The sequence below is a fragment of the Protopterus annectens genome, chromosome 2.part1 (genome assembly GCF_019279795.1).
Source record: "Protopterus annectens isolate FY-2018-M chromosome 2.part1, PAN1.0, whole genome shotgun sequence".
Classification (NCBI taxonomy): Eukaryota; Metazoa; Chordata; order Ceratodontiformes; family Protopteridae; genus Protopterus; species Protopterus annectens.
Genome location: NC_056729.1, coordinates 1,249,970,827 through 1,249,997,070, shown reverse-complemented (window position 1 = coordinate 1,249,997,070; position 26,244 = coordinate 1,249,970,827). Strand labels below are relative to the sequence as shown.

Sequence of the window (26,244 nt, the reverse complement as noted above, 5' to 3'; positions counted from 1 at the left end):
ATCTGTGCAGTAACAGAAACCTGGTTCAGGGGTCCCGAGAGCACCCCAGCACTACCAGGTTATACCTCATACCATGCTTTTCGGCCCCAAAACTTGGACCGAACCACAAACGGAGGGGGAGTATCGATATTCATCAAAGATACCCACACCTCCAGGTTGGTGGCAAAGCACGAAGCATCAGAGACTATCCATGTGCAACTATCAGTGGGTAAAACTGCCTTCCAGTTTATAGCCTGCTACAGACCACCCTCCCAAACCCAGGAACCCGACTCGGCCTTCCTGAGAACACTGGAAAATATGAAGGTCACTCCAAACACCATTATATTGGGCGACTTCAACTACCCAAACATAGACTGGGAGCATTACTCTAGCTCCAACACCCTAGCCCAAAGGTTCCTAGAATTTATAAACTCAAATGCTATGGAACAACTTGTTACCACTCCCACAAGAGGGGAAAACATACTAGACCTGATCATCACCAACATGGGGACTCCATGCTCCAGACCAGAAGTGTATCCCTCACTGGTAAGATCAGGCCATAAACTGATCTCACTGGATATTCACATCCCGACCCCACCCCCTGCCCAGAAAACCACAGTGAAAAACTTCTCTAAAGCAAATTTCACACTCCTCAAAACCGAGGTGGAATCCTTCAAAGCCCCTGGGCCTGTGGAAAATACGGCCCAGACCGCAGAATCCTTTATAAATGCATTCTATGAACACCTTCAGGACTGCATGGATCATGCAATCCCAAATAAAACCAAGACCCAATCCTCCAAAGGCAGACGACCTGTCTGGTGGACCCCAGCCATAAACAAACTATACAATAGAAGGAGGAAGCTACTACATGATAGAGCAAAATCCCAAAAAGGGAAGGCATCTCTGATCAGTATTAGCAAAAAACTAAGGGCACTCATAAAATCGTCAAAGGCCAGCTTCGAGAGAAAAATTGCACAGGACACAAAGGATAATCACAAGGCTTTCTTTAGTTATGTTAGGAACCTGGGAATTCCCAGATATGCTCAGAATTAGTCCAAAATGACAAAAAATACACTGATCCCACAGACATTGCCAACATCCTAGCTGACAGATTCAGAGCAAACTTCTCCCCACCAAAAGGGCAAATATCTATCCCAGCAGAGTGCTGCCCCTGACATCTCAGATGCTCAGGTGGGAGCCGCCTCTCCAAAGCAAAAACACAGCATCAATGGGACCAGACGGTGTCCCAGGCTGCGTCCTACATGAACTCCAAGAAGAGCAAAACCCAAACATAAAACTACTGTTCAATCTCAGCCTTACTACAGGATATGTACCCAAAGAGTGGCGTACAGCAACAGTGGTCCCTCTCCACAAAGGTGGTGCCTCAACGGACCCTGGAAACTATCGCCCCAATAAGCCTGACTAGCTTGGTCTGCAAAGCTATGGAAAGGATCATCATGGACCTCATAAATAAAGATATTGGGGACCTACAGACACTGGATCCTACCCAGTTTGGCTTTGTTAAGGGCAGACCCTGCCTCTTAAACCTGGTTGACTTCTTTGAAACAGTCACCAAGGCCACTGACGAAGGGAAGGTGGTCCACACAGCCTATCTGGACCTCGCAAAAGCCTTCGATACAATACCCCACTCGGGCATTATAGATAAGCTCACCAGCTTAAATATAAACCCCTATGTCACTAGATGGGTTGCAAACTGGCTCAAGGACAGAACCCACATGGTTAGAATTGCCGGAGCCATGTCAGACTCCAAACCAGTTACAAGTGGCGTCCCACAAGGCTCAGTCCTGGGTCCTCTCTTGTTTGGTATATATTTCTCGGAGGTACAGGCCAACACGGAAGGACTGTGGCTGACCAAGTTCGCAGATGACTGCAAACTGGGCGCCATAATCGACTCACCAGCCGACACAAGCATCCTCCAAAACAGACAACTGGTGCCAGACCCATGGCCTCAAGCTAAACGCCAAAAAAGTGTATAGTCATCCCCTTTGGCAAAAACAAAGTGCCCACAAATTACCACATAGGTGGTAATCCATTAAGTACAGAAGAAGTAATTAGGGACCTGGGGACCCAAGTTGATAGCAATCTCTCATTTGACAACCACGTGGCCAAAGTGGTTAGAAAAACATTTTATATAGCCCACCTAATCATGAAGGGATTCACATCTAGATTAGGGGAGGTCATCGTGCCTCTTTACTCATCCCTCATCAGGCCCATAATTGAGTACAATGCCCCTTTTGGGATGTACCTTACCAAACACCTGCAGCAACTGGAAAGACCCCAAAAGTACCTCACCAAGAGGATCAAAGGGCTCAAACAGATGCCATATGCTGCCGGTTAAAGAAACTCCAGCTCTACTCAGTGGCATACCGCCTGCTCAGAGGTGACCTGTGCCTGACGTGATAAGGCCATGTCCAACCCGAATTAAGGGACATGCTGCACCTCAAAAATCCAAATCCCATCGAGCTACACGAGAGACTTGAACCTCAGCACTGAAATAAATAGGACATGCTGGAGGGACAGATTCATAACCCAGAGGCTCCCTTCACTCTGGAATAAAATCCCAGTCCAGGTTAGGCAGAGTCCCTCATTGACTCTTTTCAAGAGGAATCTTGATGAGTGGATGGGAGATCGTAGGTTTACCCCGGGTATCACTTCTGTGTCACTGTTAGACAGAGGCACAGTATACTAACCTCGAAAAAGGGCATAGCAAAATTAATTTAAAATGGGTGGCGAAAGCCAAACATACTCTGGCTAGGCTTATAAATGCCCTAGGGCAGATAGCCTAGTATGAACCTATGAACCTAATAAAACTGCTGTATGCAGACAGTTTGGCATTACCAACAGATTCTGAACAAGACCTTCAGCAAATGACAGGGGAATGGAATGCAAAACTGAAGGTATATAGAATAAACCAGAAAACAGTAGAACACGTTAACAACTTCAAGTATCTAGGAGGGGGTGGTTGAGGAGAAGGGAAGTCTGAATGAGGTCAAAGAGGGTCTACAGCCAAGTGTCAGTAGTACTGTGTGACAGACAAATTCCAACAAAATTGAAGAATAAAATTGTACAAAACAGTGGTGCTACCAGTATTACTCTATGGCGCAGAAACCTGGGAAGTGAAGGCAGAGTAGTTGAAGGTAGAGATGATGGAATGAAGTGCCTAAGAAAGGTGACAGGATGTACAGTGTGGGACAGAAAATGAATAGAAAACATCAAAACAGATACCAAAGTAGCTTCATTTGCAGAAAAGGTCAAGAAGAGAGATTACAGTGGTTCGGGAACATGCGTAGGAAAGTAGAATACAATATGGTGAAGATAATTCAGGTAACATAAGAAAAAGGCATGAGGAAATAAAGCCATCCAGCAAACAGATGGATGGCTTGCTTGACATAGCTGTGACAGTCAAGCATGACCATCAAAGGTAGGAGAGTAGCACCGAGTTTAGAAAGATGACAACAGATGGCTCAACACGCTGTATTTCTTCAGTCAAAACTTCCCACTGTATCATTTCTTCTGCCTCTCTCTAGTCATCACTAACTTCACACAGCAGCACTCATCATGGGAAAACAGTGGATTGATCCTCCTTTTTCTGATGGTCTTATCCTGGTATCTTAAGGCAATATAACAACTGCGTCATGCTCACGGAAAACAAACTCCTACTTACCTCAATGGACTATGATTGAGAGGTGTAAATACTTACACTGGAGACATAACTCTCTAAATGAGAAGCCTGCAGTCAGCTTAAAACTTGTCTCAACACCATTCACAACTAAGCAACATCTAAGCACTGTTTACATAGAACTGTCTTATACTGGTGCAGTTAAACAATCTCTACCCAAGCTTCGTAGAACTCCAAAATCTAGACATCAGCTATCTCAAATTCACCTGATGCATGCTACCCAGACTCAACAAGTGTAAACCAACAGCCAGCATGTTCTGACATTACTGTGACAACGCTGACAGAAAGGGGTCATACAACTAGCATGCCACATCCTGGTCAAGGGTGACTCCAAAGTTAGGCACACAAATATTCCACTGACTAGGCTGAGCAAAGGCAGAGTGCTTGCTAGTTGTCTCTCAAGTGCCAGGATCGGCTATGTCACTAAGACTTCAAGCCCCTTCACACCAAGTACACACATGAGCTGGTCTTTGCGCATGTGAAAGTGAATGACTTTAAACACACCACCTTGGATCATATGAAGAACATGATGGAGCTCAAGGATGGGACTTGAGTGTGAAACTAGTACTGAGCTGTACACTATCACTGCAAAAAGTGATGCTTTAACACAAAACAAAAGATAATCAATTTTGGTTATTGTCTTAGCTACTGGTGTGAAGTGCATTTAATATGCATCAGCCTGGGTGCAGATGACCGACAACCCCCAGCTGCTTTGCTAAGGATTGCATGCGTGTCTCTCTCCTTATTGTTTCCCTACATTGGAGAAGATATTTCATCCCCCATGGTACCTTTTTTAGGAAAGTTCAGTCTTCTCAAATTACCTACATAGCAAATCAAAATCAAAACAATTTTAATAAGGCACTGCTCAATTCTAGATGTCTTAAAAATGTTGAACTCCTTAAAGACATTCCTAACCCAGGAAAGTATACATATATGCATAGGTATTGAAACATGGTTTCTAAACCATCAAAACAACCCCACGGTAATGCCTGCCACTTTTTCAGATCCAGTGCTGAACTGGAAAATGTAGCTATAAGGGGAGTATCTGTGTTCCTAAGAAACCATTTCGCCTCCAGACTCAAAGCAAGACATTAACCTTGAATCCCTCCACATCGTTCTCATAATAAAAACCCAGTACTATACTGCTACAAACTACCATACTCTCCTCCATGAACTTAGTAAACCACGATACACATCTAAACAAATTAACATTTTCCACTACAGAGCTCGACACTGTCCTCGAGTGGCTTCAACTACCCCTCAATAAAATGCAGAACCTGTACCATTACAAATAAATATGCAAAAAGATTCCTGAACTTTGTTAATACCAACTCCTTAGACTAACTAGTCCAAACTCCAATGATGGGGCTAAAAAATATATGACCTGGTTATCATTAACCTAGACCCCCATCCCCCAAGCACATACAGTTACCAAATCACTGGTTAAAATATGGCCACTATGCAGTGATACTTAAGTGTAAGATCCAAGTTATTCCATAACCCCTCAATCTCAGACTACTCCAAAGAAAGAAAATCTAGTGCAATTAACTGATGACCTGAAAAAAATTCAAACATCTCCTCATCTCATTGAACCAACATCACCCATGGCCTTACTCACAGATACGTTCTACTGTCTATCTTCAGGTTTGAACTGATGCCTTAGTCTCTATAAAAGGCATAAATAGGGTGCCAAATTTAACAAACCCATTTGGTAGAACACCAGAATTAATAAAACTATACAATAAGAGGAAGAAACTCACAACCTGTAAAAGCAAAATTAGCACCTTATTAGCTAGGGAAGAACTAAAAAAAGATTACCAAAGAACTTAGAAACAAAATTAAATCAACCCAAAGCAGGTACAAACTGAGTACTGCATCACATGTGAAGGAAAACCACTAAGTCTTCTTTAGCTATGTCAGAAACCCCAGAAGTAATACCCAACAATGCTCTGAATTAATCCAAAATAACAGCAACATACGCATCCCCAGTGGACACAGCCAACATATTAGTGGAAAACATCAGCTCTAACTTTATTCATAAGCTTTGCTAAGCAACTCAAACAAAGTACAGTTGTGTACCTACCATAAATGTAGATGTTCGAGTGTATTCACTGTTGCAGTCATTACACTTGGGTTATCCTGCTGGCAGGCTACCCGCAGTCTGAATTCCAAAGTCTTGGTCTGGCGTCGGCTGCTGTCGCCTCTTCCCTGACATCAGTGCGCCAGGGGTATAAAAGATGCAGCTGCCGCCATTTTCTTCAGTTTTTCTTGCCCCAGATGTCAGGTGTCCCCAAATTGGTAGGCTAAAAATTGATGCCAATAAGTACGCATGCAATAACAAACATTTCCTTCATCTACAATCAAATACACCACATAGGTTGTATAGGATAGAGAAGTACAGATAAGTCCCAGCAAAGAAAAGGGGGATGGTGGGTGGGTAACCTGGACTGCAACAGTGAATACACTCGAACATCTACATTTATGGCAGGTACACAAATGTGCTATGTTCATAGTGTTTCACTGTTGCAGTCATTACACTTGGGTTGAATCCCAAAGCTGAGATAGGGTGGCTGGGTCTAAATAGGATTAGGAGAGACTATAAGGCCCTGCAAAACTGCAGTGGCAAAGCCTGCTCTGGATTTAGAGTAGAGAGGTAAATGGTAGTATTTGGTGAAAGTGTGCACTGAACTCAAGTTGAAGCCTCTAAAATGTCTTTGGTTGGTACCCCTCTGAGGAAGGCTGCTGCTCTGGTAGAATGTGGCCTAATGCCCTCAGGAATTGATTTGCCATGTTGTGAGTAAGACAACTGAATGCAGTGGCCTATCCATTTCAAAATAGTCTGCTTTGAGATAGGCTTTCCTTGTGATCCTGAAGCATATGCCACTAAAAGTTGCTCAGTCTTTCTGAAAGCTTTAGTTCTGTCCAAGTAGAAGCGTAGCTGTCTGTGTATGTCCAAAGAATGCAGGAGTCTCTCACCCTTATTCTGTGGGTTTGGATAAAAAGTAGGCAAATGAATGGTTTGGTTAAGGGCCACACTGGACACTACCTTAGGCATAAATGTCGGGTTAGTCCTCAGAGAAACCCTGTCTGGATGGAAAATGATGAAAGGTTCAACAGCCATGAGAGCCTGTAACTCAGACTCGTCTTGCAGAGGTTATTGCTAGGAGCAGAGCTGTTTTCCAAGATAAGAACTTTATTTCAGCTGTATTGGCTGGCTCAAAAGGCAGCAGTGTAAGTTTCTCCAAGACATAATTGAGGTTCCATGCAGGTATTGGAGCTCTCCTTGGAGGTCTTATGTTTTTGGCCCCTCTGAGGTACTGCCTTAGCAATGGATGAGAAAAAATAGGTGGTTCCATATTGTAATGAGCTGAAATGGCAGAGGCATGAATTTTAACTGACAAGGATAGGCCTTTGTCCAGCATCTCAGTTAGGTATTGTAAAATCTGAGGAATATTTGGTACAAGCGTGTCAATTCCTTGTGCCTGGTTCCAAGCACAGAATCTCTTCCATTTTTCTGCAAAAGATTTTCTGGTACTTGGCCTCCTGGCCTCCAAAATAACATCCATCACTGCTTTAGAGAGAGGTGTGTTCTGAGTGGCTACAAAATTTGCCATGCTGCCAGATTTAGGGTCCTGAGTTGGCTGTGCAGGATCCGATTGTTTCGTTGGGTCAGTAAGTGAGGAATTAGAGGCAATGTCCAGGCTGGGCCTTCAGACAAGCTCTTTAGGATTGGGTACCAATGCTGGCGGGGCCAGACTGGAGCAATCAGAATCATTTTTGTCTTCTCTTGTCTGACCTTTAGAAGTACCTTGGGAAGGAGGGGCAGAGGAGGAAAGGCATATACTGTTAAGGTTTTCCAGCTGAATGATAGAGCATCCACTTTCCATGCTTGCTTGTGATAAGTCCTTGTGCAGAATCTCTGTAGTTGGTAGTTGTGAGGGGAGGCAAAAACATCTATGACTGGGCATCCCCATTTCTTTGTTATCATGCTGAAGACTTGTGGATCCAGTCTCCACTTGTGGGGATCCGTAATGTTTCTGCTTAGTTCGTCTGCCAGAGTATTTTTCTTTCCTGGCAGGAATTGTGCTTGCAGATGTACTTGGTAAGTCAATGCTGTGTCCCACAAAGTCATGGCTTGTCTGCAGAGGGGGTAGGAATGTGTGCCTCCCTGCTTGTTTATGTACCACATGACTGTAGTATTGTCCGTCCTTCTCAGTAGTTGCCCTGGATGAAGAAGGTCCTTGAAAGCTGTCAGGGCATTTTTGAACAGCTAGCATCTCTTTTTGATTGATATGAAGATGCATTTGGCTTGAGGGCCATGTGCCCTGAATACATTTTCCTGCCATGTGGGCCCCCCAGGCATAATCTGAAGCATCTGTTGTTATTGACTGCCTGGCTGTGGGTAGGCTGAATGGCTGTCCCTTCTTGAGGTGACAGGACTGTGCCCACCATCGAAACTCCTGTTGAAGGCAAAGAATGAGGGTAATCAATGTTTCCAGGCTGTGGCAATGTTGAGTCCAAACACTTTTTAGATACCATTGTAGCTTCCTCATATGTAGTCTGGCATATGGAATTAGCAGAATGCAGGATGCCATGAAGCCCAAAGCCTGCAGAATTTTTCTTGCAGATAACTGGGTCTTTGTTGCCAACATTGTGAAGTAAGAAATCAGTTGCCTTTGTTTGTCTGGCATGAGATAAGCCATCTGGGGAGTTGTATTTAAGCTTGCACCCAGGAATATTATCACTTGAGAGGGTACTAAATTTGATTTATTTTCGTTTACTGTGCACCCTACGCAAAGCAGTAATCTTTTTACAAACACCCAGGTGCTCTAGTAGAATGTCCTTGTTCTCTGCTTGAATAAGGCAATCATCTAAAGTAGGGATATATTTGAATTCCTCTGTCTGCAATATGCAATTACTGGTGCCAGGCATTTTGTGAAGACCCTGGGCGCAGCAGATAAGCCAAAGGGCAGTGCAGAGAATTGGTAATGCATTGAGCCAGCTATGAATCTGAGGTATCTTCTGCAAGATTGTCTGATTGGTACATGCAGGTATGCCTCTTTTAGGTTCAAAGTTACAAGCCAAGCCTTCTTGCCCAGCATGGGCAGAAGCTGCTGCAAAGTCAACATTTTGAATTTTGGAACGTCCAGAAATGTATTCAGAATAGACAGGTCCAGTATTGGTCTCCAGGCTTTGTCCTTTCAGGGTACCAAGAAAAGTCTTGAGTAAAATCCTGGTCTCTGCTCTTGCTGTGGTACTCGCTGAATGGCCCTCGTGTCCATGAGGGATGAAAGTTGTTTTTGTGCCTCTGCCCATCGATTGTGTGGCAAGTCTGGCATACCTTTTGCCTTTGGCAGGGTGTGAAAGTGGAACCGGTAGCCCTGGGACACTATATTCAAAACCCATTTGTTCTGGGTGATCATGTGCCAGTTTTGTGAAAAAAGTGCTAGTTTTCCCCCAAGGGGGGCTGCCAAAAGGTAAGTGCTTGGTGCTGGCAGAGGGAAGTCATTGGGACTGTTTCCTGTATGGCTGTGATTTGTCTTCTCCACTTTTGGAGGTAGAAGCGCCCCACTGTTTAGGCCTGTATGAGCCCTGGGGCTGGGATCTGCCTCTAGGGCATCTGTATCTGCCTCTTTGTGGTCTGTCCAACACTGGAAAGGACCAATTCATTGTAGGCCAGTTCCTGCTAAATCTGGGAGGGTGTACCTGTAAGAAATCCTTTACTGTTTGCATAGATTTCACTTTTTCCTCCATTTTCTTCAACATCTCCTCTGCTTTAACACCAAATAAAGCATCATGCTGTAATGGGGCATCTAGTAATTTTGCCATAACATGATCAAGTAGAATCTGTTCCTTTAACCAAGCATGCCTCCTAATGACAGAACCCGTAACTGCGGCCCTGCAAGAGGCCTCTAGAGAATCGAAACCACATTGCAATGTATGCTTTCCCACTTGTTCAGTTGCATGCAATAAATCCTGCATTTGTCAGCATTTTCTGTTTTAGCAGTTACATTAGGTATTGCTGATATTTAAGCATATGAAATTGACAATTTAAAGCCCTCACAGCCAAAGTAGCAGAAGTGTAAACTTTTTTCCCCCATCTGTCTAGTGCCCTAGAATCCTGTCAGAGGGGATAGGGTTTTTTGCAGTAGAAGCCTTGACCCCTTTGGGACCCTGAGAAATAGTTTCTGGATCAGCAGCAGGGTTTTTATAAAGAAATGTATGTGAGTCTGGAACCCTGTAGTATCCGTCTGGTTTTACAGGGGCAGGGGGTAAAGAGTCAGGAGAAAGGGTGGACTCTGAAAATACATCATCTACAATGTCTACCACAGGGGGAATAGCAAGCGGCCTGTGCTGAAGTAGTAAAAGAAAATCTCTAAGCCTTTTCTTTGATTCTGAGTAGTCTTGGCTCTCCCAGTGGAAGTGCCAAGACTCATGGTATGCAGGGTTTCCCCCAAAAGATAAATCCTCAGGAGGAGAGGCTGAAGGAATAGATTCTTCAGCATCAGAATCCTCATAGGGAGGAAGAGAGTATTCCTGCTCAGAAGAGGAGTCAGAGGAAATGGAAACCTGATCTGAAGATTCATATTCTGTCTCTTGCCTAGACCTCTTATCAGGAGGGGGATGGGAACCCCTGATCAAGGTAATTAGGTCTTCGGCCATTTTGAGCATCTGTTTTTTAGGCATGGAAGTCTGTCCAGGAGAATGCTGTACTTGTTTCTTTGTCTTTAGAGCTGCTTTAGTCTTTGCTTTGGAAGCTGAGGTAGGCTTTACATATAACTGTGTACGTCTGAAAACACCCTCAGAAGCCGATGCCTGCTCAGTGGCTCTGGACCCATCTGAGGGAATAATTTCCAAATGTCCAATACCTTGAGTATCCAGAGGCCTAGCTGGCAACACGTGGGAATCGGTAGCGGCCTGTGGCTCTGAGGTAGCAGGCGTCAGGGGCTGCAAAAGCACCTCACTGAGAACTGGCGAACGGCTTTGCGGAGGCCTCGTCGTCAGTTTTGGACCTCGGATGCACTTTTTATAAACTCCGGTCGTCAGTTGTTCCGACGGCATTATATAATTGAATCTTTGGCCAAAGTAATGAAAGGTAAAATCGTACCGACGCTTAATAGTGCGTTGGTTAAATCTAGCACAAATCCGACAGCTAGCAACGCTGTGATCAGGGCCTAGGCAAGGAATACAGTAAGAATGAAAATCCTTATGATGTATTTGCTTCCCACAAGAAATACAATTGTTAACTTTTTCTGACATCGGTCTGGAGCAAGAAAAAAGTTTCCCCAATGGGGTACTTAGCTTTAATGAAGACTTTGGATCTGAAATTCGAATTTGAAAATCTCAGGAGTCGGCTGAATGGCACTTGAGAACTGCTTTTGCTTCGGGCACCGCACGGCAAGAAAGACTGAAGAAAATGGCGTCGGTTGCATCTTTTATACACCTGGTGCATTGACATCAGGGAAGAGGCGACAGCAACCGACGTCAGACCAAGACTTTGGAATTCAGGCCAACTGCGGGTAGCCTGCGTAGGATAACCCAAGTGTAATGACTGTAACAGTGAAACACGATGAACATCCAAAGGCTACTGCAGGAGTGAGAATGATGAACAGAAAACAGTTGTACAAGTTGCACTTATCATAACAGTAGACAGTAGATGTTCACATTTTTCACTGCTGCAGTAGCCACTCTCTCCCTCCATCCCCTTCTACTAGTTGTTGGGATAAAAAGTTATACATGTATATCTCTTAGGGGTTTCAGGATAAATAAGCTCTCTCTTTTTGTTTGGGAAAGAAAGTCCTGAAGTTATTTCAACCACACGAAAGAAAAGGCTAGTGATACTCAAAATTGGTTTAATAAAAAACAGTTGCAAAACACACCAAGTAACTACTCTAGCACCTTGGCTCCTACAAGCCTTTAACAGACTATAAATCACTAGAAAAAACAGCTTTCTTAAATAGTCAACTCATTAAGCCATCAATTAACAATTTCAAAAAAAATCTTTAAAAATACATCACTACAAAAAGCATGTCCAATTGCATTCTTGATTCAGGTGGAAATAAAAGTCCTGAAGTTGTCTAGACTCCTGACTGCTGATTTCATGCCAAAGGACTAGCCAGTCAGCAGTCAGAGTTCAGGAATGGGAAGGAACCAGAGCTTTTTGAAGACTGGATGATTGTTGTATCAAGGGCAGGATACAGCCCATGTAGCCTAAGTCTACTTCAGCAGAAATAATCAAACATCTGCTGTAGTCATTCCCTCCACAAAGGAGGGTCCATTACTAATCCTGGAAACTACAGACCCATAAGGCTCAGCAGCCTTAACTGTAAGGCAATGGAGCACATCATTATGTAACCCATTAAAGACACACACATTCTTCAAACCCTGGACCCAAACCAGGGAGATCCTGCCTCCTAAACCTGGTGGACTGAAAAGGTCAACAAGGCATTGGGCTCAGGCAAATCAGTTCATCCTGCGACCTGGACTTGGCCAAAGTATTTGAGAACATTCCACACTCCTGCATCATTGATAAGCAAATGAAACTAAATCTAAATCACTATCTTACCTGCTGGACAGTAATCTGGCTCACTAACAGACTCAAGTCCTTTAGTAATGATGACACACACTCAACCAAAAGAGTACTCACCAGTGGTGTACCAGATCTGCACTGAGGTCACTCCACTTCAATACCTACTTTTCTGACACCAAGAGGCTGTGGCTAACAAAGCTTGCAGATGATTGCAAACTAAGATCCGTCACAACACCACAGCTGACCTCCAGATTCTACAAGAGGGCGCAGTAACAAATGGTGCTTAGATAATCTCAAACTAAATGGCAAGAGATGCAACACTGTGTACTTTGGCAAATCTGGGCACCCATGGTTCTATCACAAAGGTAACACCCCCTTAAAAACTGACTCCATCATTAGAGACATGGGTACTTTCATTGACAATGAAGTATCCTTTGACCACCATATTACCACTGTGGTCAGGAAGTCCTTTTATGTAGCCAGACTGATCACAGAGGGTAAATCTTCTTGATCCAAGTAAGGTGTCATCCCCCTTTACTCCTCTCTTATCAAGCCAATTATAGAGTATAATGCCCCATTTAGAATGTACTTGTCTAGGTACATAACCCAGCTTGACAAACCATAGAGTTTCTTTATCAACACAATCGAGGGCACATCCACCTTGAACTACCCTAACTACATTAAAGTACTCTTACTCCTTTCACTGTCCTATTGTCTTCTGAGAGGGGACCTCTCCTAGTCTACAGGACCCTAAAAGGATCTTGTCCTATGTAATCTCCTTCCCATCCACAAACCTAACACCCTAAAATGCCCATTCAAAAGACATGACCTCCCACAGCAATGTACACAAGACCTGCTGGCTTGATAGATAACCATCACAGAGAACACCTCTTTTGTGGGATAGACCCACCCCCAGGATGTACATTATAGTAGCTCCCTGATCCTTTTTAAAATCACCCTGGAGGACTGGACAGGCAATCATAAGTACATCCGCGTCTGACCCTTAAAGCCCTCAAGAAAAGGGGATATAACTATGTCCAAAGTAATTCATCATGCTGGGTGTCTGGCCAGGCCCCTCACGGAAAAAGGACACAACTATGTCCAAAGAAATTCATTCTGTTGAGAAATCTGGTATTAAATTCATGTCTTGGCAAATTCAATATGGGATCATGTGGTTATACTACAAATGGTCCACTGGATCAACAGCCTAGTATGAACCTATGAAATGGACTGCTCTTCATAAGCCTTCATGAACACATGACCACTGTAAATCTAGCTTATGAGGTTATTTTCAGGTATACCACAGCTTTGTGTCTGGCCCATATCAAACAAATTCTCCAAAATGCCCAGTGGAGTAGAATGCAGTACACCTCTTTCACTACAAGATCAGAAGGCAGTTTTTTTTTTTTTTACTACCTCCAAAGGTGCTTGGATCATGTTCCATTACTGACACTACAGTGCAGCAATAAGGGCATGGTGCACTCCGAGGGAACCATCTTTCAGAAAAGACATTAAATTGAGGCCCCACTTCAGAAAGAGGATAAAAGCTCAAATGGACACTAAAATGTTTCAAAGTCCTCACCAAAAAAGTAGGGGTTTTAAAAACACAGAAAAAACAATCATGCTAAACTAAATGCATTTTAATGAAAGACATAATACAGAAATAAAGTACAGCTTTTTCTCCAATTTCATTTATAAAAAGCACTGAAGTTAATGCTAAAAATATATATGAAAATTATGTCTACTCAGCATTAATACTGGTTCTATTAGAAAGTCCAGCTTTAGGAAGACTTCGGGCTAACACTACAGGCAATAAGAACACTTGCATAGATGCCAAATCTCACTGTTTACTCCCATAATGCACAGTGCCACTGTAAGAATCTGGCTTTGGACCAAGTGAAGACAAAAAGAAAGAAAACAGGGAGATGGGGGGGCAAGACTCTTACTGCAGCTGGTACACATCTAACACCAAAAACTGTACATTTACTACAACACCACATCTGGCTTGGTAGTTCAAATTCCACAACCTTGTGGACTAAGATGACCATGACTTAAGCCCAGGATCTCAAATTTCACCAAGCTGCCTGGGTCTTCCCCCTTACCCATCATGCCATGTAGGTAGGACATTTATCCATAAAGTATACATGAGGAAGAACAACCATTTACACAGTAAAACACACACACACACACACACACACACACACACACACACACACACACACACACACACACACACACACACACACACACACACACAAATAAATAAATAAAACTCCACACGAAATCCATTCAGGCCAGTTGGGACTGGGGCTGTGGGAAAAAAGGTAGATATGCTTTACACAGAACTGCCAACTCAGACTTAGAATTACAGTAAGTATACAACTTTTGCATCTGGGATTGAGAGTTCCATCTTTGTCACCTTGATGACAGAGTCCCAAGAATACTGAGTGGTTCCTCATGGAAGAAACTTCACTGATTATGGTGGCTTCAAAGGATGTCCTAGACCTAGAGATCTCATCCACCTTACAATTGCTTGCAATAATGTCCTTTGATGCTGATCTGCTGCACAAATTTCAACCAAGGATACATTTTTAAAGAATGCTTGAGAGATACCTTAAAGTTTTGTTGCATTTTTGATAGCAAAAACTGGATACCACGAGAAAGTCAAGCATCTCTTATAGTACGTTTACTACACAACTGTCCTATATTCAAGATTAGATCATTATTGCAGTCTATAAACTGTATGGTTAGAGTACCAAATCTTAGGATAATAGGAGAAGCCCCTGGAGAATGGTCCAAGCATAGTCTGTTCTGGAACTGGAAAAGGAATCCAGTTTGTGATACTGTTATGAAAGTATGCACAGAACACCAAGTTGCTGTCTTTTGAATACACCACTCCTTTTCAAGGAAGTACAGAAGAAGCCAAAGCCCTGGTAGAGTGACCCTGTCTGGAAGTTCCTAGTCTATGGGTATGTTACCACTACAGGTCAAAGTAGTATTTTGACTACCTTTAAGGCTAGTCTTGATGACTGAATGGGTAGACGTACATTTTCACTAGGATTGCCAAGTAAAGCCCTGCATGATTTGGAAAGTGATCACTATAAAGTGCTTGAAAGGAAAGGCTTAAATTTTCACACATTTGCTTAAATGTGTATATGGCTAGGCATCTTATGGTTCTCAAGATCACTTGCTACATATTGTTCCCATGTTCCTAAGGATACTAATTTTACATTCAAAAGAACTTCAGTATGTGGATATTTATTTTTGCTCAGGTAGGTTTTTCTACTACTGCCTAAAATCTTCTCCTTTAACATACATGCTAGTGTACCACACTCATCCTAAATGGTCTTCAGACACACACCACTTCTTTAAATATATCATCTAGGTACAATCCAAATGACTATTTTGAAACTGAACTCCTTATAAACCCAGTTACATAATAAACAAGCATCTTACTTCATCTAAAAAATGCAAACAAGTACAAAAAGGTATAACAAAAATCTAAAGTTAACAAATTTAGTGAACACACAAAAAATCTACTCTGGTTTTATTGGTTTATAGAAGATCTATTTTAATTCATTTGACACAGAAAAGCAAATCTCCTACCCACTCAACGAATTACACAAAACAAAAATAAATACATGCAGCTTACCTTTGAGTAGCAGAGTCTCTTGAATCAACTGTATTGCGTGGTTTCCTGTTTTGTAATACTACTGGATCTGAGAGAACCTCTAACTGACAATCTAGGCCATGCCTGCTTTGCTCAAGTTCTTTGGTTAGGTTCTCAAGTTGGCGATGAACACCCCTGTGTCTCCTGAATTCAAGTTCATAAGCTAACTGTAAAAGTTCAAAGGAGGCCTTCTGCTTTGTCAAGTAACTGCACATTTCATCTTGTCTGGATATGTAGTAGTTCTGGCGTGTGATCTGCAGGTCAAGGTCTCCTTTCACAATAGGCATGTTTAACAATCGTGCACTCTCCCTTATTAAAGCAGGAAGCAATTCACTGTTTATTTGTTCCATTTGATGATCAACTTCTAACAGTTCCTTTTTAAAATCAGAAATTCTGGCAACTACTTCCTCCTTCTTAGGGACCTTCATAAATCAACATATAACGGATATTAAAACACTACAACTGAAATGAAAGCAGCTGCACAATTAAAAAAAAAAAGTCAGGTTTCCATATTCACAGTATATGCCAGTGTAAAATAAGCAGAGCACAGTCAAAATTCTGGGAGGTCCTGCATAAAATATTATAGCAGAGAAGACAGTCTTTCAACTTGGTTTACTCACTTATCTAATTAGCAAAAATGGATCTTGACTGTAGCTGAACAAGAGCCATCTACTTCTGCACCATTTCAAAACTGTATTTACACAAGTATATCTTACTTCTCCCACAATTTCTGAAAAAGTCTAAAAGGGAAACTCTTTCACATGTTCACCACTCTTACATTATCCTCAGCCTACCTCTTGTAATCACGTCTACTTGTCTGTGCACCTCTTTTATGGAAAGATACTTTCATTTCGAACACAAACTTCTCTAGACTATCTAAAGCTTTTTTTCTACCCTCCTTCCCTTCTTCTAAAATGCATGCAGTTCAACTAACCCAGCATTGCCTTGTGTGGTTTCTCAAACAAAACTTAAGCTACCTTTCTCTGGCATGCAGAAAACGTGACCCCAGAACTGTGGACTGTTAGAATTGGGATCTAACCAACCATCTGAATTAATTTAGATTACACACTTTTCTGATCCTCAGACTGGTTCTGCTTACTTTTAAACCATATCTGAACCTATCTCAAGAGGGAAACTGCATCACCACTCTCTTCATACTGCTCTTGAATCACTCTCTTGTAGGTCTACTTGTCTTTGTACCACTTTATTTATGGTTTTGAAAGCTACTTCCATTTGGAATACCACCAACTACTCTGCAGCATCAAGTTTTTTTTTTTTTTTTTTACACTTGGCTTCCTTTCTTCTAAAATGCACACAGTTCAACTAGTTCAGTATTGCTTTATATTGTTTCTCAAGGAGATGTAAGGTACTCCACTGGATCGCAGAAAACACCGTTGGAAAACTGAATCTAACTAATCATTTTAAATTACCAGAATATTTCATTTTAAGCATTTATTTTCAAAGTCTTAAGACTCTTTTCCCCTATCAAGTCACACAAAACACTTAGTCACATACAAGGTACCTTAAAAAGAGTGAACAAACAACTTTTATATGGAATTTACAGAAGATGTGCTTTTAAATATAGTTTTAGCTAAAACATGTCTCAGAACAACACATTTCTACTCCAAATTGTTTTGTTCATTTTTATCATCCTGTATTAGAAACTGAGAAATAAAACTTAGTCACCCATATATATATTTTAACCAAATAATCCATTTTAATCATAAAAGGCCCAGGGGTCCAGGGAAGTAAATACTGTAGGAAGAAATAGCCAGGGAATTGTTAGGGCTAGGCTTGTATAGGCCCTAGGGCTGATAGCCTAGTACCAACCTATGAACCTATAAAAATGAAAAGATTATTTGATATATCCTAGAGTGATGTACATGCTTAATACACCCTGAAAAACATCAAAATATTGAGCAAATTCAACACAACTTCAGATTGACTAAACAAGTCCTCATTATGGAAATTATGTATAACAATAGTAGAATTCATAATTCTAATTAACATAGCTCAACTACAATGGATCATTTTTGCACTGCATTAAAATGACAGTAAAAGAAAACTGTTAAGTAGCAACACCTGAGCAGATAATATGTCAATCTTTTCTACTGTAGCATTATTTCAATTAAAAATACCACTAGCAAGAGGAACAGGAAAATAATGACTATTTCTGTTGCTATTTAAGACTGAATCCTGATCATCTGACTGATATTGCAACTTTACTGCAGTGAAGTTGAAGGTTGATCAACTGTCCGATGTTGCAAATATATTGCCGCAAACAGCTCAAACAAGCACTCTAAACAGCATAAAATCTAAAATTGGAATGTTTACAAATCTCAGAAAGCGAGTTTAAAAGAATAAAAAAATAATGCCCATAAATGAAGAACGTACTGAGACGTTCCTCTAGATAATGAGCAGCATCATTCTTACGGTAACTGAAACATAGCTAAAGATTACCATTAGAAAGCTAAGATTCAAACATTTGTACTACTCCGGGCCTACAGGATTCTGAAGTGGCCAGCAGTGCTAAATAACTGCAAAATATATATAAAAAAGGGTACTATCTGTAGTACTGCATCTTTCAGAGGAGCTCTGGCTGCAGCAACAGTCAGGGCAGACACCATGAGCAATACGATCACTTGTCATAAAAGACTTTCTAAGGCTGTTAACCCTATATTTCCTCCATGATGCAATTCTCTTACAGAAATCTCCAGTTCTACTCAAATAACATTAGATCCATGTTGTCAGATTTCCGTCCACTTCAAACATGTGGTTTGTCAGATCTGATGGGATCCGATCTTGGCACCAATCTCAAAGCTCATCAGATCCAGAGTTTTGACACCGCCTCCCCATAATTCCCTAGGTTGTATCTCAAATACTCATATTAAGTTTGCCCCTATTATTGTGAAATATATAAAAAATGTACCTAGTGAAAGGAAATCCTTTGCCAAACAGAAATCATAAACTTGGTGATCTGGAATAGTTGATTTAACATATTTCAGTGGAGTGTGACTGTGCACATACGCCATTCAATCATCTCGAAGCCACAGGGGACAATTTAGGGGGGGGGGGTCTGACGTGGATGAAAATCAGACAACATGGATCCAACCTAAGTACATAGCTTTTGTATCCAATGTTGTCCATTTTCATCCAAACATGTAGGACAGAATCTCAAGCCGTCAAACTGGGTGGTATCAGGGAAGCATATTACAGAGTATAATGAGATGACTTCTAGCTCTGAGATCCATCTGGCTAATGTTACTGTGAATAGTAAAATAGTTTCCATGTAAAAAAGTTTAAATCTATTGTGCTAGCTGGTTCAAAGGGAGCCTGGGTTAAAGCTTGTAACAGAATGATGTCCCATGGGGGTGCAGGGTCGCTAATGGGAGGTCTGAACAGAAATGCACCTTTGAGGAAGGACTTTGAGAGATGCAATCAGCTTTTTATATTTTGACAGATGCAATCCACATATTACGTCCAACATGAAAATTGGAAATAGCCACCAACTGAAACTAACTGAAAACTACAGCATTTGTCAAAGAGATCAGACAAAAACAGAAGTATGGAAGGAACTGGTGCTGAACAGGGGTCTAAACCTTTGGAGTAGGCTCAAATTGAGAATCTACTGTGGTAAACTTTCCTAGTCAACGGTTTCTGTGAGGCAGAAAATATAATGACTACTGCAGGAGGAAGCCTAGCACCTCTGACAATGGCTAAAACAGACGGAAACATGCGGTTACCTTCATGGACTTCTGATCCAGTGGAGGCAGTCCGAATGAGTGAGTTAGTAAATCTGGATAATGATACATCCATGGGAGATGTACTAAGAGGACATAGGTAGGGGAACCATGTCCATTGGGGTCAAAAGGGAGCAATGAGGATCACCCTGGCATTGCACTGCCTTGCTTTCTATATGAATTTGTTCACTAGGGGTAAAGAGGAGAAAAGTATACAGGAGATTGGGGGGCTATTTGTGGACCAAAGCATCTCTGTGACCCCCCCCCCCCTGGGGGCACATCAGGGCAAAATATTTACTGCATTTGTTGTTAAGATAGGAGGCAAAAAAGTTGCAGCAAGGTTGGCCCCGGTGACTGAAAACTGCTTGTATTACTGTAGGATTGAGGGAATACAGCTGAGGCATCAGCACTGTCCTGCTCAACTTGTCTATGAGCACACTGGAAGTTCGCAGAATGTGCATTGCTATCAGAAACCACCGAAGATGTAGCCCAATGTCAAAACCTCATGGCTTCTCGACAAACAGGATAAGAACAGGTTCTTCAACAATCATGTCGTCCGTCCGTATGGGCATCACATCCTTGGTGAGAAGGTCCTGAAATTCCTGCAACTCTAGGAGAATTGCTCTCAGCTCCAAGACAATGATGTGAAGATTGGCCTCTCTTGTCGACCATGTACCATCTTTCCTTTGAAATTCTATTCATGTCATTCATGTTACTTTTTATTGTATTGCTGCTGTGTAATTAGTTATAGTTTATGCTAATTACTGTTCTGTTAATTTCATCTTTCATTTTATGTTGCACTGTAACTATTACACTAATTAAGTTTTATAGTGAAGCTTTCTCCCCGGGCCTCCACTGAAAATGGGCTTCTGGCCCAGTTGAATTTTCCTGGTAAACAAATGTAAAAATAAAATAAAATGTAAATAAATTGGAGTGTGGGTCTGTGGAGGAAGTTTGTGCACACACACTGAGTGCTTTTTTAATCCTGTTGACTCAGACATACTAACACAAGAAAAGCTAGAGAAAAATTTTTAAGAGTTATAACTACAACAACTCTAAGAGTAATGAAAGTCACAGAAAGGCAGGAGAGAGAAAAACTCTCATGATGGGGCAGGAGTTCTAAACAGCAAAGGCCTTAAAGGGTTAAACTACATTAAGATAATAGAAAATACAAGAACAGTTTACTATAAAAATCACCATATTGAGAAGTTGGTGAAAGAAAAACTCTCACCGTAGAAGAGGAGTTGCAGTAAGAAGGAAACAGTATCTACTGCCACTGCAGAGCACTATGAGCATGTCCATACTGTTTGAGCAGCAAACAAGATCTGGGTATCTGAGGCACAACCTAGGGAATTACGGGTACAGGAGGAGTCAGCCCTCTGAATCTGAAAAGTTTTGAGACCAGCGCCGAGATCAGATCCCATCAGATGCAACAACCCACATGCTTGAATGGATGAAAATAGACATTGGATCAATGGTTAAGAGTGCTGCCTACTAATGAGCTGAAATATGACATTTGGTAGAGAAAGGTAATGGGCACTTTTTGATCTCAACCATTAGCATTACCTTTTTAGAAAGTACTACAGTTTCTGATGCAGAAAGAAATGACTGTGGTTCACTACATGCCTTGGCAAAGGGAGGAGTGTATACTCTACCATGACTGGAAAGAGTTTGGAAAAACCCTGTTGCAATATAAAACCTGTGAACTGCGACTGCGAACTGTGATCCTTTTAAGACTGAGGTGTTACTACTGAGTAGTATCACTCATCTCTACCTGTGTAGACTACAGCAACAACATTTGGCCTTAAAATGGAGGAGGTTGTTAAAGCCTTTGTTAAAGCCACTGCAGATACTGGGGGGAGGGGGAGGGGTCATCTAAGACAAATGGCTATCATTACCGATCAGCAGTTACTTTGGTATCCAAGAAATAAGTGATGCCATACGTGCAGCCATTGATAAATATTTGATTAACTTGTAACACAAAGTTTGACAACACAGCAACAATGCCCATAGCCAGAGACCAAAGGACCAGTCCACTGCTGAAGAAACTGAGAGCAATTTATATCACGGTCTCCTTCATGGCTTTTGAGACGTAATGGACAAGAGAAAGATGGCCCCAAGGTGAGTGGGACAGAATTTTATCTACACATTTTGCAGAGGACTCTCTGAAAGCCAACAGACAACCATGGTTACCAAAGGCTATAAAAAACTTTTACCTAGAGGGTGTTTCACCAAAGGCATAGGCAGACAGATTTAATTAATGGACATTCAACCATGGACCGATTGTAAAGGTCCCACATGGATGATCTGAAACGCATATCGAATGGAGTAGGAATTTTTTTTTAAATATCCTAAAAGGGAACAGTTTCAAGAAGGAACACCTAGTGAAGCACTGTGCAGTAAATAACACAGAAGATTATGAGATGGCTTCCGATCATAACCGGCTTATGTGCCCACACGGATGCCAACAAACTTCAAAGACCAAAACCCCAAGAGACCAAAGCTCGAGAAGTGAACCTTGACATCCATGTTGAGAACACAAACTACAGTTGTGTAAAATGAACTTACCACAACAGTAGATATTAGAATGATCACTGCTATAGTTGCCTTAGCTATACGAGTTATATCCTGCCAAGGACATAACAGACGGCCAGCTTCCAAAGTTTCAGGGCACCTGACATGCGCCCGAACTGTCAAGCAGCTCAAACTGTGCAGACTAAAAGACAATAGGCGCAAAGCCCTTCAGAGGTTTTCTACCAACAAACAAAGGGAGGCTGAGCCCTGAAAGTGCAATGCTAGGAACAAAAAATTCCTGTGCCCTGGCATAAAAAACACACCAAAAAAAAACCCCAATGGGGATGGAATGAGGGAGCAGCTACTGCAGCAGTGATCATTGGACGGAATGAGGGAGCAGCTACTGCAGCAGTGATCATGCGGACAACTGATATGGCAAGTTCAACTTACAACTGTACTATGTTCATCTGTTGCAGTAACCTTAGCTACATGGGTAAATTACCACAGCTTACTACATTTGGGAGGTGGTAGGAGAAGAGCCTATGAGCCCCTGGAGAATGGTCTTGATTGTGACCTAGATAAGGAATTAAGCTTCTAATGCTTTGTAAAAGATGTATAGAGGACCAAGTAACAGCTTCAAGAATACTTCTCGACTCCAACCTTTTCCAAAAAGGCAAAGATGAAGCTAAGGCCTTGTAAAGTGGGCCTTGAACCTACCTGGAACAGATCTGTTACGGTGAGTACAACAAAAGGTAATAGCCTTAGACAACCATTTGGAAATAGTCTGCTTTGACACAGGTTGTCTCTTCTTACCCCCCCAAGAAATGATCAATTGATCTGAAGATATGAAAGATTAGGTTGTGTCAAGATAGCACATCAGCTGTCTGTGGACATTCAAGGTACAGAGTATCCTTTCTCCCTCATTATTAGGTTCAGGAAAGGAAATGGATAATTTGGATTAAAGTAAACTCACCACTTTAGACATAAAAGAAGGATTAGCTCTCAAAGAAACCCTGTTCCTATCGAAAAAGCTCTGTTGACTCAACATAAGCACTTGTAATACAGGTACCCTTCCTGAAGAGGGCACAGCAATCCATAAACTGTTTTCTAGTCAGCAAGATTAGGTGGTTCACATGCAAGTGTTGGCTTCCCTAACACAAAATTAAAATCCCAAGGAGTGGCCACCAGTTTTCCAGAAGGCCTCTTATGCAAAACTGCTTTCAAGAGGACCCATGAGCAGACATGCTGAAATGGTCAATAAATGAACCTTAACAGAGGAATAAGAAAGGCCATAGGAAAATTACTGAAACAAAGAATGCAAAACCAGAGAACGACTAGCCCTTAATGGGTGCTGGTTATATTGTTGGTACCAACTAGAAAACCTTTTCCATTTGCTAATACAGGATTTTCTAGCAGCAGGCTTTCTTGCTTCCATTGGTACTGGATGCATGTCCTCACAAAACAGGTGCCTAAAAGGAATTAGGATCCTATCATCAGGCAGTCAATTACAGGTGATTAATGGTAGGGTGCATCAAACCTATCCATTCTTGTGTGAGTGGATCCGGTCTGTGAGGAAGTTTGTGTTAACTGCCCCTTGCCATTTCCACAAGAAGCCTGAACTACAGCTCACTGGGCCATAAGGAAACCACCACAATGACCTTGGGGAATTCCTGCTGAATCTTCAGAAGTACCCTGGATACAAGTAGAAAGGGTGGAAAAGTATACAGGAACAGTCTTGTCTAAGGGAAAGAAAAAGCATCTGTCTTCCAGGTCATCTTGCATGGACTCCTGCAACAGAATCTTGCTAGTTGATTGTTCAGAGAGGAGGCAGAATGGTCTACTGGAGGAATGCCTCACTGGATCAAATCATGGAGACTTCCTGATCTAGTTTCCATTCTTAAGGGTCTGCCTTGGTCCTGCTCAGCTTCTACTCTGTCAGAATCTGGGATGCTTGCAGAGCAACACTGTGCTGTGAAGCTATATCTCAAGCTAACATGGCTAGTCTGCAAAGGGTTTACGACCTGGTTCCTCCTGGCCTGCTACTGTACCACATGACTGTGGTACTGTCTGTAAACACCGGAGGTCCGGGGAGCAAAGAGAGTTGAGTGCCCTGATCAGGGAAACCATCTTCTTGACATTTATGTGCTTGTGTCTGTCCTTAGTGTCCCACACCTCCTGCAACTGCTCCCCAAGCAAAGTCCAAAGCATCTATGGTGACTGACTGCTTTGCAGCAGGGAGGGGAAAATGGAAACCTGCTCAGCATAATGCATCCAAGGTTATCCAAGTGCAACCAACTCTGGGCAAAACTGCAATCCAAATTGTAGCTTGCTACAGATCCCTCACCATGCCCCGGGATTCCCACTCCTCTTTTCTTGATATAGTGGAAAATATTAGAGTTCAACTAAACACCCGGATAATGAGTGATTTCAACTACCCCACCATTAACTGGGAAAACTACTCATGTACCAGATCCTTTGGGGACTTCAGTTAGAGTTAAAGGAGTCAAGGTGGCAAATCTTACTACAGGCAGATAGATGGCCAGGGATAAATGACAGGACATCCATCTCTCCTGTATTGAAATTAAAAGCCCTAGAAAGGAACAAAATATCTCAAAACATTTGTTAAGCACAAGCACTTTTATATGTATTTGGCTTTGGTAAACATTTTAGCATTATGTGAATATTTAACACGAGATTTTAAAAATGACTTTGGTTTTAGTTTTATCCTATTTAGAATCATTCATGACACAAGTATGAGACTAATAATTTATCTTTTAATTACAAGTTTTAGTTGTATTTCAGATGCAACAGTTTCAACTGTAACAGTCATCAAGGGGTTAATTAATGTTTTGTCTCAGTGTTGCTTAGCTAGCTGCCTCTCTTTGCTTACACAGAGTGTTTTTATATGTATATAAATGACTGTATTACATTTTAATGGTGTCTGATGAAGTTAACACTTGTTTAAAGAAAGCGCTCACATTTTATTTGTTTTTCTTGTGGATTTTTATCATTAAATACACCTTTGGTTATCATCACCTGAGTGATTTGTGCCTGTGAAACTCTGCCTGCTAGCATTTTTATTTAGTTTGCTTTGCTGCTTCTGTTTTTTCAACTCCTCATTGGTCAGATCCGACCATAAGCGAATCACCCTAGATATCCACATCCCGTCCCCACCCCCCATTAAGGAAATCATGGTAAAAAATTTCTCCAAAGCCAACTTCATGTTTCTTATGACAGAAGTGGTGAATGTCATGACACTCATGCAGATGGCCAATACAGTTACGACTGCTGAATCCTACACAGATGCACTCTATAAGCACTTACACGAGTGCATAGATCATGCTATCCCAAACAGAACCAAGATGCTATCCTCCAAAAAAAAAAAAAAAAAAAAAAAGGAAGCCAATCTGGTGGTCCCCTGCCATAAACAAACTCTACAACAAAAGGAAGAAACTGTTGCAAAAGAGTAAAATCCCATGAGTGGAGGAGTTCCCTGGTCAGCCTCAGTAAGAAGCTGAGATCCCTTATAAGATCCTACAAAGCTAGCTATGAAAACAAAATTGCCACTGATTCTAGGGACAACCACAAAGCATTCTATATAGCTGTGTCAAGAATCTCAATGGCAACACCCAGATCTGCTCTGAGTTACAGCACAACTGCATGAAAATTACAGAACCAACTGATATTGCCAACATCCTGGCAGATCGGTTCAGTGCTAACTTTACTCCCTCTCACCCCCTAACGGGCCCATATCTATACAGGAAGAATGCAGAGTCCCTGTAATCACAACTACGCAGGTAAAAGCTGCACTCTTTAAAGCCAAAAACACAGCATCCATGGGACTGGACAACATCCCAGGCTGCGTTTTACACGAACTTCAGAACAAACTGGCTCCCCACCTAAGCACCATGTTCAATTATAATCTCACATCAGGCTTTGTGCCCACTGAACGGCACACAGCAACAGTTATCACACTCCACAAAGGGGGAGCCCACCACTGATCCCGGGAACTATTGCCCTATTAGCCTGACGAGCCTGGTTTGTAAGGCCATGGAACGTATCATCATAGAACTCAAACAATGACATTGGTAACCTCCAAACTCTGGACCCC

At 41.9% G+C, this 26,244-nt stretch overlaps 1 protein-coding gene across 1 annotated transcript in view; it reads right to left on the bottom strand.

Annotated features, from left to right (window-relative positions):
* The window catches only part of HAUS3 (HAUS augmin like complex subunit 3), an 800,246-nt gene that overhangs the window by 712,521 nt on the left and 61,481 nt on the right, over positions 1 to 26,244 (bottom strand). The window contains exon 3 of the mRNA XM_044062780.1: positions 15,862 to 16,301. Coding sequence (XP_043918715.1) covers positions 15,862 to 16,301 — 440 coding nt within the window. The remainder of the gene's footprint in view (positions 1 to 15,861; positions 16,302 to 26,244) is intronic.